This window comes from Gallus gallus, chromosome 10 (assembly GCF_016699485.2).
Source record: "Gallus gallus isolate bGalGal1 chromosome 10, bGalGal1.mat.broiler.GRCg7b, whole genome shotgun sequence".
Classification (NCBI taxonomy): Eukaryota; Metazoa; Chordata; class Aves; order Galliformes; family Phasianidae; genus Gallus; species Gallus gallus.
In genome coordinates, this window is record NC_052541.1 from 13,060,153 (window position 1) to 13,073,810 (window position 13,658).

Here is a 13,658-nt window from a genome sequence, read left to right on the forward strand (position 1 = left end):
ACCCAGGGATGTGCATGGAGCAGTGAGGAATGTGCCACGCATGCCTCGTCCTTGGCTGAGCAAACTGATGATGATGAGAGCAAATTAAACCCTGATCTAGAAGGCAGAGGGTGAAGCGCCTGCTGGTAGTGGGTTTTCCTGCTGTTGGGTTTTAGCTGGAGTGTATTCCTGGGGTTAACCCCTCCCCATCCCGTTCCCATCTGCATTCAGCACCAGGGGTCCCTCTGCCCTTCTGCCCACGCAGCCCCTTTGGGATCCCTTCCTTCCCTGCTACCCTACCCCACGCAGCCACCTCCCGCTGTCCCGATTGCCCCCCCCCCCCCCCCAAAAAAAAAACCCACAAAGACCCTTTCCGATTTCGCTCTCTTTATTATTTATCACTCTTTCAAAATAGGATATGTTCAAAAAATATAAATAGGTGCAGGGAACGCTGGTGCCCCGCACGGTCCCCTGGAAAGAGCACGTCGTCCCGAGATGGGCGCAGCGCTGTGGGGCGGTGGTGGGGGGGCTCTCAGCCTCCCCCCTGTTCCCCCCACCGCAGCCCCCGGCCCTCCCGGTACATTCACTGCCCCTCTCCCCACCCGCCCCGACACGCCGCAGCAGTAGGATTTCTGGAAAAAAAAAATAAAATAAAATTAACCCCAAAAGGCACTGTTCACCCCCGGAGATTAAATAACAGAAATAATTACATTGTTCGTGGATAAAACCAGGAAAAGAAAAAAAAAAAATAATCATCTTTATTCTTTAACTTAACCCCCTGCCCTCTGCGATCCCACCCCCCTCCCCGTCCCCGAAGGCACGACGATAATTGGAACCGGACCGTTAGTAAGAATGCTGACTTCTAATTTGCTTTGCTTTGGTGCTTGGAAAACATTATTATTATTATTATTTTTATATATATATACACAAAGGTGGGTTTGTCTGTAATATAATTCTTTTTTTTTTTTTTCCTTATATGACAAAAAAGCAACAACAAGAAGAAGAAATTGACTCTGTTAATAGAAGTGCTCCGTAAAAATCTCTCTTTTCTCTCTCTGCTCACCCCTCGCCCCGCTCTAATGGGTGGGTCTGTGCACGACACCGGGTCTCAACCGGCTCCGGGGGCTCCTCTTGTATAGCCGGCGTTGGTAGCTGGAGGCTGTGGGGTGAAATGGAATCGTCAGTGGGACGAGGAGAAACGGGGGAGGAAGGAAGGCAGGGAAAACGCAGCAGTAGGAGTGCAGCATTGTGCTCTCCTCTGTCCCTCCCGCCTGCTTTCCCCAGCTCTGGGACCGGGCTGGAGCGGAGCTGGCCAGGAGCCGGCCGGCGTTTGATGGATGTGATTTGGCTGAGCTGGATGTCATTGTTGGGAAGCTCCGAGCAGGGATGGGAGCGGGGTGTAGGCAGCCTGGGGATGGGCTGGAATGCCTCGAGCAGGGCCAGGAACCCGGCCCCATCCCTGGGGCCAGCCCTGTCCCATCGGCACGGATCCACAGTCCCGTCCTCTGCTACTCACCAGCTGCAGGAGCTGCTCCTTTTTAATTCCTTTCTTTAAGTAGCCTTGGCTCTTATTAAGCTTTTTGATCCATCCCACAGCCCTACCTCTGGAAAGCTTCCACTAGGGCATCTCCCCATGGCTCAGCACTGCCCTACACCCAGTGCCACCCAATGCACCTGGAGGTGCTCAAGTCCAGGTTGGATGGGGCCCTGAGCAGCCTGATGCGGTGGGGGACAACCAGCCCACAGCAGGAGGTTGGAGCTCGGTGATCTTTAAGGTCCCTTCCAACTCAAGCCATTCTGTGATCCTATGATTAATTAGATTCCCATTCCTCCCAGCTGCATGGATCCAGCACCTTGAATACCCACATCCCCAGAGGGGAGCTGGGGGGAAAATATTGGCCAAGGGCATCCCTCTCCACCATCTCACAGGTGTGGATTATTGGGACCGGGATGGCTGAGACGTACGGTTTGTGCAGGATATCCGCGGTTCCTCCCAGTGCCCGTTGGGTTGGCAGCGGATGGTGGGCACGTGGCGCTGGATGTAGCCGTGGTCACACTGGTACCGCACCAGGGAGTTGATCTCATAGCGGTCCTTCTTCCGGCCAAAGGTCCGCGCGTTCTCCACTACAGGTGGGTCCCCACAGGCAACTGCGGGAGATGGGCAAAGACAATAAGAGATGGAGAACCCCTGTTAGCTGGGCAGGCAGCTCCCAACCCGCCAGCCCCATTGCTGCTTCTCCTGTGCTGCCCCACGGGGATAAGAGGGAATGGCCTCAAGGGGAGGCATTCAACTTGCAACTGCCTTGCACCAGGGGAGGTTCAGGTTGGATATTAGGAAAGACTTCTCAGAAAGAAGAATGCAGTGGTGATGCAGTGGCACAGCTGCCCAGGGAGGTGGTGGAGTCACCATCCCTGGAGGTGTTCAGGAACCATGGGGATGTGGCACTGAGGGCACAGTGGGGATGGGTTGATGGCTGGATTCGGTGATATTAGTGGTCTTTTCTAAACATAATGGTTCTATGTCTGTAGGTGGGTGATGGCCGCTCCTTCTGTCCTTCAGGTGAGGCCACTGATGGGGTGGAAAGATGCAACCACTTTGCCTGAGATGTGGTGGGAGTGATGCCCTCCCTCGTTATTCCCCTGCTGGAATGATATTTCTGATCCAGATTGTTTCTGGGACCCACGTGGGCAGGTGCCACCCCTCAAGCTTTTATAACATCCATCAGTCAGACCCAGGGCTAGAGAATAAGCTGAGAATGGGGAGAGTGTTCCCTTCGGAGGGGAATAGGTGGAGATACTATAAAAAAGGCACTGTTGCTAAAGAAGTTTAAAGAAACCTAAGTTCACACAAACTTCGGGGGGAGGCAGTCTTACAGCATGAACTTTCCTGGCTGAACATGGGGCTGGTACTTCCAAAGAGCTCAGTGGCAGAACAAGGGCTCACTCCCCTCATGTCCCAACCCCACAGCCACTGATGGAATCGTCCCCATCTTGCTGGTGCACAGCAGGGGCTCACCTGTTCCCTTCTTGCACGTGAAAGGCAGGTGATAGTTGCAGGGGACGTCGTTCCATTCGCCTTGCTCATGCCAGATCATCACAACGCAGTCCTCGCCCGCGGAGAAGAAGTTGTCAGGTTGGTTGGGCCGCCAGTTCTCAAATTGCTGGAGGGAGAGAACACCTGAGGCTGAGTCCCCACTCTCCTTCCCTCCTCTGTGTCTCCTCCTGCCTCTACCTGCAGAGACCACAGCTACCTGCACTGCTACTCCAGCGATATGCCTATGGCCACGGTGCCATGGAGCTCAGCCTCTGGTCAGGTGTGGTTTCACCAGAGCTGGTTAAAACCAGGAGAAACCATTTAGCTGAGGGCTGCCTTCACACCTTATCCGAGCACTCACCGTGTCACTCGAGGGCTCTGTCCCCAGCACCATTCCTCCCACCAAGAACACCACTTCCCCTGCCCCAGGCTGAGGACTGGGTCCGTCCCACTTACTCACCAGCGAGTGTCCATCAGACCAGCGGAAATCATTCTCCACGGCTCTGTCACTGAGGCCGATCCACTGATAGTCTTGTGCATGGCCTGGGAAAGCAGAACAGGGATAGAAGTATAGGTGCTGGCTCACCATGCTGTGCGCAGGCATCACTTTGCCAGCTCAGCTCTTCTGCACCTGGAGCCCTGTGGTCATTTAGCATATGCTTTTTACATTATTTTGGACAAAGATCTCCACCGTAAACTTGGAGACCACTGGATGGACCCCTCCCTGTTCTCATGTCCCCCAGGCAGCCCCCAACACTCACTGTTCACAAATTCTTGTTCCTCTGGAGTAATGATGCTGCTCAGGTGGGCTTGATGTTCTCTGCACCTGGACTCTGCGTCCATCCACGTCTCCCTCTCTTCAAAGTGCCTGTAGCAGTGGCCCTGGAACTTGATCCAGCCTTCCTCACAGTTTGCCAGGTCTGAAACACACAAAGGAAGGTTGAAAAGGAGTTGGTGCAATGTCTGACAGCTTTCCAACTCACCTCTTGGCAGCTCACACACCTGTGGCACAGGACAACACATGGTCACCTCCACTAAAAAGCAAAACCTGACAGTGTTATCTGCATGGCATCCCAGGGGAAATGGTCAGAAGGCACCCAAGACAAACGCAGAAGAGAGGGAAGCCTATGCTGAAGATCCCATGCTTGCCATAAAGTGACGAGTGCTATTGGAAAACTCAAATGACATAGAGTTATTCTGGAGCAATTCCATCCCCATTTGTTTTCCTCGACTATTTTTGAGGATCTGACCAAAGCAACAACCCTCTTTTTTTTTTTTTTTTTTCTCCTGCAGAGTTTTGTTGCTTTGGAAAGTGTCTTCGAAACCTGAACCTCCATGCCAGAATCGACATTCGTACATCAAAAAGGAATCGAGGGGTGAGAGCCCAGGATGAGCGGTCACATTCGTTGCTGTGGTTCTGGGTTTGGAAGAAAAGCAACCCTACCAAGATGGGAACAAAGAGATGTGAGCAGGAACTCGCTGCTCTTGGGGTGAGATTCCATCAGACCTCATGCCTCCCTCCCTTTACAGTAGGGTTTTCTGTGCTCAGTTTCTTTCTTCCGTTGTTAATCTTGGTAGGTCAAAGCACTGTTGCCTTCAGTAACACAAATTCCCTCTGACCTGCCCTTCTGGTCTTCTTCCAACTGGAGACTGCAGATGCTCCACAGGTGTTGGGAGGGCTGGTAGCTGGGTGAGGCATTTAGATGTATTCTGTGCTTTCTAACAGATCAAATGGAATATCTGGAAGTAGTTGAAGCTCTAGGCAATCACACTGGTAAATACCATCAAAAACCTCGTGTCCTGGTAGGGACACTGTCGTCGTGACTCCTGCAGTGTCCTGAAGACTGATAGATATTAGGGAAAGGAAGATCTGCCTCACAGCAGTAATAAAGAATTACATTCACCACTGAATTTGGGTCCTTTCTTTCTCCTTGTATCACCCAGACCATGGGATGCAGGCATTATGAACCCATAAATCATAGAAGAGAGAAAAGAGAAAATTAAGTCTTGCTTGGACCAAACAAGGTCATGAGCAGCTGCAGGGTAGGAGTCTTCTGGCAGAACAGAAGGCAGCAGGGATGGGTAAATCAGAGGCTGATTAAGTTGCGTTGACAAAGAGACATAAAGACGGCACCATTCCTGCCCTAATGGTGCAAAAATCCTGAGTCTTTTTTACGGTCTATTCTGTACGCTCATACCTAAAGCAGAAAGAGAGATGCAGAGAAAGATGAAGAAAAACCCAATGCACATTAGCGTGACTTGTGTCAAGGTGAGTAAGAAATGCAACTTATTCCTCTTGTTTGAGCAAGGCAGGGGACCTTCCTCTCAGTTCAGCTGACAGAAGTTTGGCCTTTCATCAGTTTTAAGAACAAAAAAATGCTTTTTTTTCCCCTTGCAGAAACAAAAAGAAGTATTAGTGCAGGTCAGAGTGCGCCTCATTTTGAAGTAAAAGTAGGTCACTTCATGTTTTCTCAGATACACATTCCCTGCTGGCTTTACCACAGGAAGCCACGTTGAAGAGATGACAGAAATGTCATGCTGTGTCACATCGGTGGAGATTCCTGGAGTGAAGGAGGCTTCTTCACAGAGCGAAACACAATCATTTTTACATGGCTCAGTTGAAGCACCCTTCCGTGAAATTCCAGTCTAGCAGAGAAAGTTTGCCTGGGGTGGAGATGTGCTCAGATGTTTCCCTACTGTCACAGATGAACAGAAAGACCCTTGATCCAAAGATGCAGCGATCAACACCATCACAGCCTGCGTGCAGCTTCACCAGAGAAGCTGGACACAAACAAGAAAGCTGAAGAGGACGCCAGAGGTCCCTGCTTGGGAATCTCAGAGAACACAATGCTGTGATGAAGGAATGAATCAGAATATGAAAGCAAAAGGCTCAAAGCTTTTCCCTACTGTGTTGGAAGCTGCTGTTAGAGGTTAGCTAACGAGATGAGGGCAGGGCTGATGGGAGCACCTGGGCTCAGCTTTCTGGGGATAGGGCTGGAAGGAGGTAATGAGGCTGTTAGTAAGATTAGCTGAAGCCGAGTAGGCCGTACCGATCTCACACAGGTCCCCTCCGTAGCTGGGAAGGCATAAGCATTTGAAAGAGTCGATGCCATCAACGCAGGTAGCTCCATTCAGACAGGGGCTTGAGTGGCACTCATCAGTGTCTGCAAGAAATCAAGGGCTTCCATTAGGGCTCTGGGCAGAGAGTTCCACCAAGAGGAGAACTTGTTTCCTTGCTTGGTTAGGAGGGAATATTGGTTGTTCTGGGAGAACTTGTTCAGGTCTTATTTGAAAACACACTGCCACTGCTGCTGCTGGAGGAATGAAGTCAAGAGACCCAACCCACCCTATGAGGAAGACATTCTTTTGATGTCACCTGGCGCTTGAACGTCACTCAGGAGATATCAGAGCAACCTCAGCAAGACATTTCCAATACACAGCACTCAGTGATTTTGACAGCTGTGGAAACTTCCTTGTCCGCCATCTACCTGGTGGGCAGAACACACCAGCTTCTGCTGGGTCGCAACCAGAAGAACGTTCTGAAATGGATCCCTGACACGCAACTAGCATTGCTGGAGACAGTTTTTTCTTAATCATAATTCAGATGAAGTCCTGGGGTAAGAAATCTCATCTCAGTGAAGCTAAGTGCAGGAAAGAAAAGAAGCAGGTTCAAAGGTGGTTCAGCTTTTTCCTTTTCAGGATCATAGAAAGACTATGGTAGCCTTTCCCTTGGTGAAGAACACCGGAGTGCAGTGGACCTCTCCACACTACTTGTTTTTTCGCTTGTGATGGGACTGGAAGAAGCTGTGCATCTTTCTCAGCTGCTGATTCCCTCATGGTGGTGGAAACTATTCCTACTTTCCCATCTGGAGCAGCCCTTAAGATGTTTTCTGCTTTCCCAGAGGTGAGAAGAGAAGTTGGTATGGGAGGAATTGGACCTCCAACACTTCAGTGTTTCTCAACTCCCTAATTAGCACAAGCCTGAGTACTAAATGCCATCATCTGATTGCACTTCCATCCTCTGTCATCTTGGGGAAGAATGAAGGAAGCACAGAGGCAGGTCACAGGTAGGAAGCTTGATCTATGTACTAGAAAATCTAGTTTGTGCTGGAATTAAAGGTCTTCTTCTAGTATGTCTCCAGATTGAACCCTAATCCTACTTGCTGAACTTGCTGAATCAGAAGGAAAACCATTCAGAATGAAAGGATCTCAGAGATGTTCAACTCAAGAAACAGGACTAATGAAGAAAGTGGGTGGACACCCATGCAGGTTATATTAAAAGATTGGTTAGATCTTCATGCAAGACAATGTTTCATTCTTTTACACTCAGAAGAAATAGAATGCTGTGAAAGTGCTGACTAATACTCCATGCTCTCCTTGTGGATGAGAGGGGTTAGTGAGGAAACATTCAAAGATGATGAACATGCTGGCTATTGGGAATACCAGAGCAGAGTAGTGATGTGAATGTCTAGTTGCTCAGCAGCCAATATCTGATGTGTCAACTAAAAGCTGACATGCTCTGTAGTGTGCCTGAATGATGTAAAAAACTCTTCCTGACCTTGGATGGCAAATTGGTTTGTGCTTTGGAGCATGAGAATTGTCTTCTTTATTCAAGATTATATCAGTGTAAGCAACATATTTGTTCCTCAGATGGTTGATGAACCACTTAATGCCAGTTTTGCAGTTAGCCCTTCACTGAGAGAAGGAATTTCTTCCTCTGGATTGCCCTTCTAAATAATCATGAAAGTTTTCTGGATTTCTATATTCAATACAATGCAAAGAAAATTTGAGATCTCGTTTCCATGACGTTATGAAATACATTGAGACTTCCCAGAACGTATGAGGGGTTGTGGGCCTGGTAAGAGAGAGGAGCTGCAGTTGGTTGGCTCTTGTCTGTAGAGACATTTGCAGTTCTTAGGAGACAGAAAACACAGAGGAAAATGAAATATCCTCCCGGATGATGACAGCTCTAGAGGATCCCTGGTCTTCCCAACAGCAGTGGCAGCAGATGTTTCATTGATCCCAGTGGGCTCCAGCTGAACAAGGAAGGAAAGGCTCTTCTTTGTCCATCAGGCTCCATCAAGAGGAAAGCACACTGCAGAGGTGGGAACAAAGCACGTACAAAGCAGAACATTTAGTGGGGAAGAATGAGTCTTTGGGCATCTTCAGCAACGTGGAGTAGAGTTTTGGTGCATCCAAGGTTTCTTCAGAGATGCATGGGACCCACTGGGAGCTGCCATCCCTGCTGCTGAAGGAAGAAGGAGCAGACACATGCATGCAAATTCGTTTCCACAAGTCTCCAGCTGGGAAATAACACTGGAAGAGAATTTCCTTTTACCGATAATGTATATAATATGACTTCACATACTATATCTGCTGTAAAAACAAAGCTCTGCATACAACATACATACACAATACACTTGTACATGTCACACAAAGAGAAGAAGAGTATACTCATCGGTAGTGTTGAAAACAGACAGCAAATACAAATGCGACAGTATTTTTTTCCATAAAAATGGTGTAAGTGGCTGGAAAGAAGACATTCTAAGCACACCAATCTCCCCTTCAGCCCACGTGCTGTTGGGACAGCGACTGAATCTCCATCTGGATGCTCAATCATAGAGTTCTTTGAGTTGGAAGGTCATCTGGTCCAGCTCCCCGCAATGAACAGGGACACCTACAACTCGACCAAGTTACCAGGCAGATATAAGGAAACTCAAGCATGTTGGCCAGACCGGAGGAAGTGTTGCTGATTCTGGTCCTCCCAGAAAATCTGGTCTTTTACAAATGTAAGCTTTAAATTGGCAGCCACATTGCCTCTGGAAACTGTGGCAAGGTGGTTTGTGTGTATTTCTAGGATATCACATCAAAGCCATAGGATTTACGGGAGGTAAGAACTCCACTAAAAAAAATCCCATCTATCACTCAATGCTTGGTTCTTCCTTCTTAACCTCTTACATACCATAAGCATATCCCCTTCCAGAGGGTTTGTGGCTGGGTGAGGTCAGTAAGTCACTGTGCCCATCCCCAGCAGCTGGAAAGCCTGCAGCAGGGGGGAGTTTGACATTCTTACGTGTAAGTGAGCTACTTGTTTGCTTGGGTGAGCAGCCATTCAGAAGTCAGCTCTGCTTTGAGGTGCAGCTCAAGAGCTTATCAGCTAACAAGGAGAAGAGACTACTGCTATTATTACCCAGTGCTAACAAAGGACAACTGACGTGGCATGGGATGCAAAACAGAGGCAGCCCTGGCTTTCAAGAGCTTCAGCTCTGAAACAGGGACAGGGAAGAAAATGCTTTTCAGTGCCGAGAATAGGAAGCCCACTTAGAACTTATTATTAACTCACTTCTCAGGGATAATGCAAAATCAAGCGCTCTTTGGGAGATGCTTTGCACCACAGTTAATATCACTCAGAAGTTACAAAGGATTATTCAAACCTATTGTGACAACAGATCCCATTTTATACTACTAACAGGACCGAAGGGCTAACTTTCGGATTATTTTCCATTAATGAAACCAAAAATTAAAACAAAAAAAACCCTCTAATGTAAATAGGGTCTTGCATCTGGAAGTTGTAGACTGTTGGCTGGCAAAAGCAAGGGGAGTTACAGAGTTACAGTGCAGTCTTTGAATTTGCTTCACACCATTTGCTTCCTCAGCTTTCTCTTACACTGCCAGATACTTACTATATTTAGTCAGTACTATTTTCTTTTGATGCAGCTAAACACAGCTAAGAATTCTCCCAGTGCCTTTGAAGACAATGTGCTGTACTAGATCATGGAAATTGGAAAGAGAAATCCTTTAGAAATGGAAGAGAAATAGATCAGTCCTGGTTTTGCTCAGAAGGCAAACGGCATGCAGCAGTGAGCACACAGTGAGAGAGAAGGGAAGACTTTAAAAATCCTTCATCCCAAGCTCAGCAGACAGTACTAGAAACAGTGCTAATGTTCCTTAAAACAATACGATCTGTGTGTTCCTCTCAGTGACAGCCTGTATCCACGATAGCAAAAGTACTCAAGAAATGAAGTTAGTTCTGTGCTTAGCACACTTACAGAGGAGAAGCAGACTGCAGACAGGCTGGGTGCTACCACCCACCCCCTGAGCAAACTCTAGCTTTACTCACGTTGTGAGGAACTAGTTCAGAAGAATACTCTACGATTTGGATTCCTGCTTTTGTTCTGCATAGAGGAAAATGTAAGGCTGAAACACAAGGCATTTTCTGGATGTACAACAGTCCCTGGTGTGCTCCTCACCCCTTCTTTATTGACCTTCCTGCAAGTGTGATTATCCAAACAGGGATTCAGAGGCTGGCTACATCATTATCTTCTAGAGACTGAGGTTAAATGCCAGGTACAAGCTAAATTTGCCCTTCTGAGTCTCCAGGGGAGTTTGAACAGATCACTCAAATAGAGAAGAAAACCATTGGACTGATTGACTCCTACAAGGAGAGAAGAAGAGGAGCTGAGGAGAGCAATTCCTACACGTTTTAAATGAAGTACCAGCATAAAAAATCATGTAGCCAGCTAGTGACTTATGATGAGCAATTAAGTTACTAAAAGAATTAACTATATTAATTAAGCCAAAGCTGCTTCTGGTATGATCTTTTTGAATTAAAAAAAAGGCTATCCCTTGGATTTCTGGGATGTGAAGGAGGAAACTCCATCAATACCTTTTCTCACTTGGATTCTAACCTTCAGCTGCTTTGGGGCCATTGGTGGAAGACTCCATCGGTTCTTTTCACCAGAGGCAAGCAAAACTTAACACAAATTTCAGCCATTTCAGCACATTTCTATTTTTCCCTTGACTTGAGTGAAGTTTTTAAGACATTGGCTGGTCAGAGTGCTCCGAACCACAGCCTTTCACTGAAGCGCCAGCATGCTTTTCTCAGTTAATAATTATTTGTCTTCAAATGTTACCCGAAGCAAAAAGACCCACTGAGCTGGCAAAGCTCCAGATGGAGAAGCCAAGTCTACGGCCATTTCTTCATGCTGTAGGCTTGTAGGCTTCCTGCCGTCAAGGAGGAATCCAGCTGCTGACAAAGACACGTGCAGGCAAAGCCTTCAATTTTGTTAAAAACTAAAAGATATTGGCATCCCAAGTGTTAACCTCCAGTCTTCTTGTCCTTGTGGCTTTGTCTTTGAGAGAGAAGTAGAGCCTACAGAAAAAAATGTAATTCTTCTGAAGTCATCCCACTAAAAAGACTGCTGAATCTAACTGGAACGCTTAAATGGCAGGACAGGAGCCCAGCAGCTGCATGCCCTGCTCTGAGCTCCGAGCTCCTTCTGTGAGCTGAAACAGCTTTGGTCATGCCTCAGTGGTAGTCAAAACGCACTGCATTTAATGAGCATCCACAACACCCTACAACTCTGAGCACAGCACAAGGTTCCAACCCATGGTTCTTCCTCATAGGCTTTTCGCGTTCACAGTCACTCTGAAGAGCGATGATTTCAGAAGAGGATACCTGAGAATACTTTTTCTTCTTTATTCTTCTTCATCAGCACTGTGCCCTACTTTTATAGAGGAATCTCATCCCTGTGCAGAGGTGCTGCACATTCAAAGTCAGCAACACTTTCTTGCTGCCTGGATGAGCCTTGTTCAAACCCTGACCTGGACTGCATTTCACGCTGAAGAAATACTACAGCAAAGAAGCTTATTGACAACAGAATTGTCATACCCTGGGTTATCTTCCAGAGAAGCAAAAACCAAGCACGTGTTCTGAAGCCCATCCCTAGTGTACAAGGAATCCACAGTTAAGCTTCGTGCAGTTATCACTTACCTCCATCACCTGTTAAGAAACCCCAGCTGCTATACTGCCATTCCCGTGACTCACAAATACACAACATATTCCAATTTTGGAACATTTTTCCAACTTCTTCACACATGAGCTCCCTAACACATGGTTTTCTTTCAAAACGCTTCACAAGAATGTTGGCTAACAACTGCTCTGAAGAATCTGGCAGTAGCCTTGTGGGTAATTTATAAAAAGAATAAGCAGTGAAATAAAACAACGCTTTGGGGCCAATTTTTTCTCATTTTGCTGAGCCTTGTTGGCTGGTTCCCTTCCTTCCCCTTGTCCTTCTGACTTGTTTTTGCCTCCAGGCTAGGACGTGGCAGCAAGCATGGCCCAAGGGCAGAGCCCATGAGGGGTGCAAGGAGGGTTTTGGGGGCTTTCTGCAAAGACAGATGGGATGTGTGGGAAGCAGGGCTGAGCTGTGGTCACCTGTTTTCCCAGAGGGAAACGATGCAGAATGAAATGCAGTGACTTGCCCAAAACATTTTGAGAATGGTAACAAAGCTAGAAACCAGGCTGAGCAGCACAGAGCCCTGCATTACAGACCCATACCAAATCCAGATCTGTCTGTGCTTAGTGGTGTGGGCTCACCAGGAAGCAGCAGTCCAGGAGGCAGCATGGGAAGGGAGTGGAGTGAATACAGCTTTTGCTAGAAGCAGATCTCTCTGCAAATGCATTTTGTGCTATATTTCTGCAACATGGCCCATGTGAACAGAACCACGAGACACCTAAAAGCACCAGTGTGTGTTTATGTGACAAGATGAATGCTTTTGCAGTGGGGCCTGTGCCCCAGAGCCTGCTCCTGGCTGTAGCAAAGTGAAACCAAGCCATTGCCAGGGATGCTGTGGGGTATCCCGCATTACTGGGCTCCTTCCTGGCTAAGAAGTGGCTGGCAAGCATGAAAATGTCCCTGCTTGTCTTCTCATTGTAGCATCCTAGCGTCTGAATGGCACGCAAGCACTGCTTGGTAGAGTGTTGTCAGAAAGCTGATGAAGCATTTTCACCATACAAGGTTACTCAGATTTAAATATTGTATCTGTTTATACTTGGCAGCAACCAGCCTTGCTAAAGCACCAAAAAGGGGCAGGCTGAAGGGAGCGCACGTATCAGCGCAGCTGCCAGAAGCTGTGAGCATCGTCTTGAGCATTTTGCCCATTTGTGCTGCAGGGAGCAGCATGCTCAATGCAAATGCTGCACTCAGCAGTGACAAGGCTGAGAGCAGTGATCTCTGTCCCTAGCTGGCTTGTGCCTCTCAGCCCCTTGGCACAGCAAAGCAGCTGATGGATGGCTGCTGTGGAGCAAGAGCTTGGAAACACCCACAGCAGCGAGTCAGCACATCATGGAGAGAAACAAAGCAGGGCAGAGGCTTGCAGCCTGCCTGATCCAACTTCCCAGCCACATCTCCCAGCCAGGATGGAAGTCTCAGGCGGGTGGAGCTGTCTTTGCTCTGCTTTTCACATGATGATTAAAAAAAAAATGTTGTTTTCTTGAGATGAGAGCAATGGCTAAGAGCAATTTCAGACAGGGTGTGAATGCCCTGGTGCCTTCCACTGACATATCACACCCAGTGGCTCTCACTGGTCATTCACAGAGTGCACTTTTTCCAGCCCCTGTTCCAGCAGCACGGAGGGGAGAGGTCAACTACATCCCAACCATCACCCATATAACCCAGGGGTACAGGTAGGTGATGCCCGGTCACGCTCCTAGCAGGTGCCAGCTCCACCAGGAGCAGCAGCTGGGAGGAGCAGTCAATGCCTGCTGCCACATTGCAGCCGGGGAAGGTCCCCGTGCACCTCCTGGTGCTTCCCCTGGGCTGGGCCTCAGCACTGCCATGGGCAGGCAGGAGGAGATGTACCC

At 48.1% G+C, this 13,658-nt stretch overlaps 1 protein-coding gene across 4 annotated transcripts in view; it reads right to left on the reverse strand.

Moving 5' to 3' along the window:
* Nucleotides 1–352: 352 nt before the first annotated feature.
* ACAN (aggrecan) overlaps nucleotides 353–13,658 on the reverse strand; it is a 44,151-nt gene continuing 30,845 nt past the window's right edge. Inside the window, exons 13-19 of one of the 4 annotated variants that reach the window (XM_015291978.4) lie at nucleotides 6,064–6,177; nucleotides 3,775–3,933; nucleotides 3,474–3,556; nucleotides 2,996–3,140; nucleotides 1,945–2,127; nucleotides 1,043–1,138; nucleotides 353–611 (exon numbers count right to left, since the gene is read on the reverse strand). In XM_015291978.4, the coding sequence (XP_015147464.2) occupies nucleotides 1,056–1,138; nucleotides 1,945–2,127; nucleotides 2,996–3,140; nucleotides 3,474–3,556; nucleotides 3,775–3,933; nucleotides 6,064–6,177 (767 nt within the window). In that variant the 3' untranslated portion in view covers nucleotides 353–611; nucleotides 1,043–1,055. Of the gene's footprint in view, nucleotides 1,139–1,944; nucleotides 2,128–2,995; nucleotides 3,141–3,473; nucleotides 3,557–3,774; nucleotides 3,934–6,063; nucleotides 6,178–13,658 lie in introns of all 4 variants that reach the window. The other 3 variants (XM_040706200.2, NM_001396162.1, NM_001396161.1) reach the window with 3 other exon arrangements.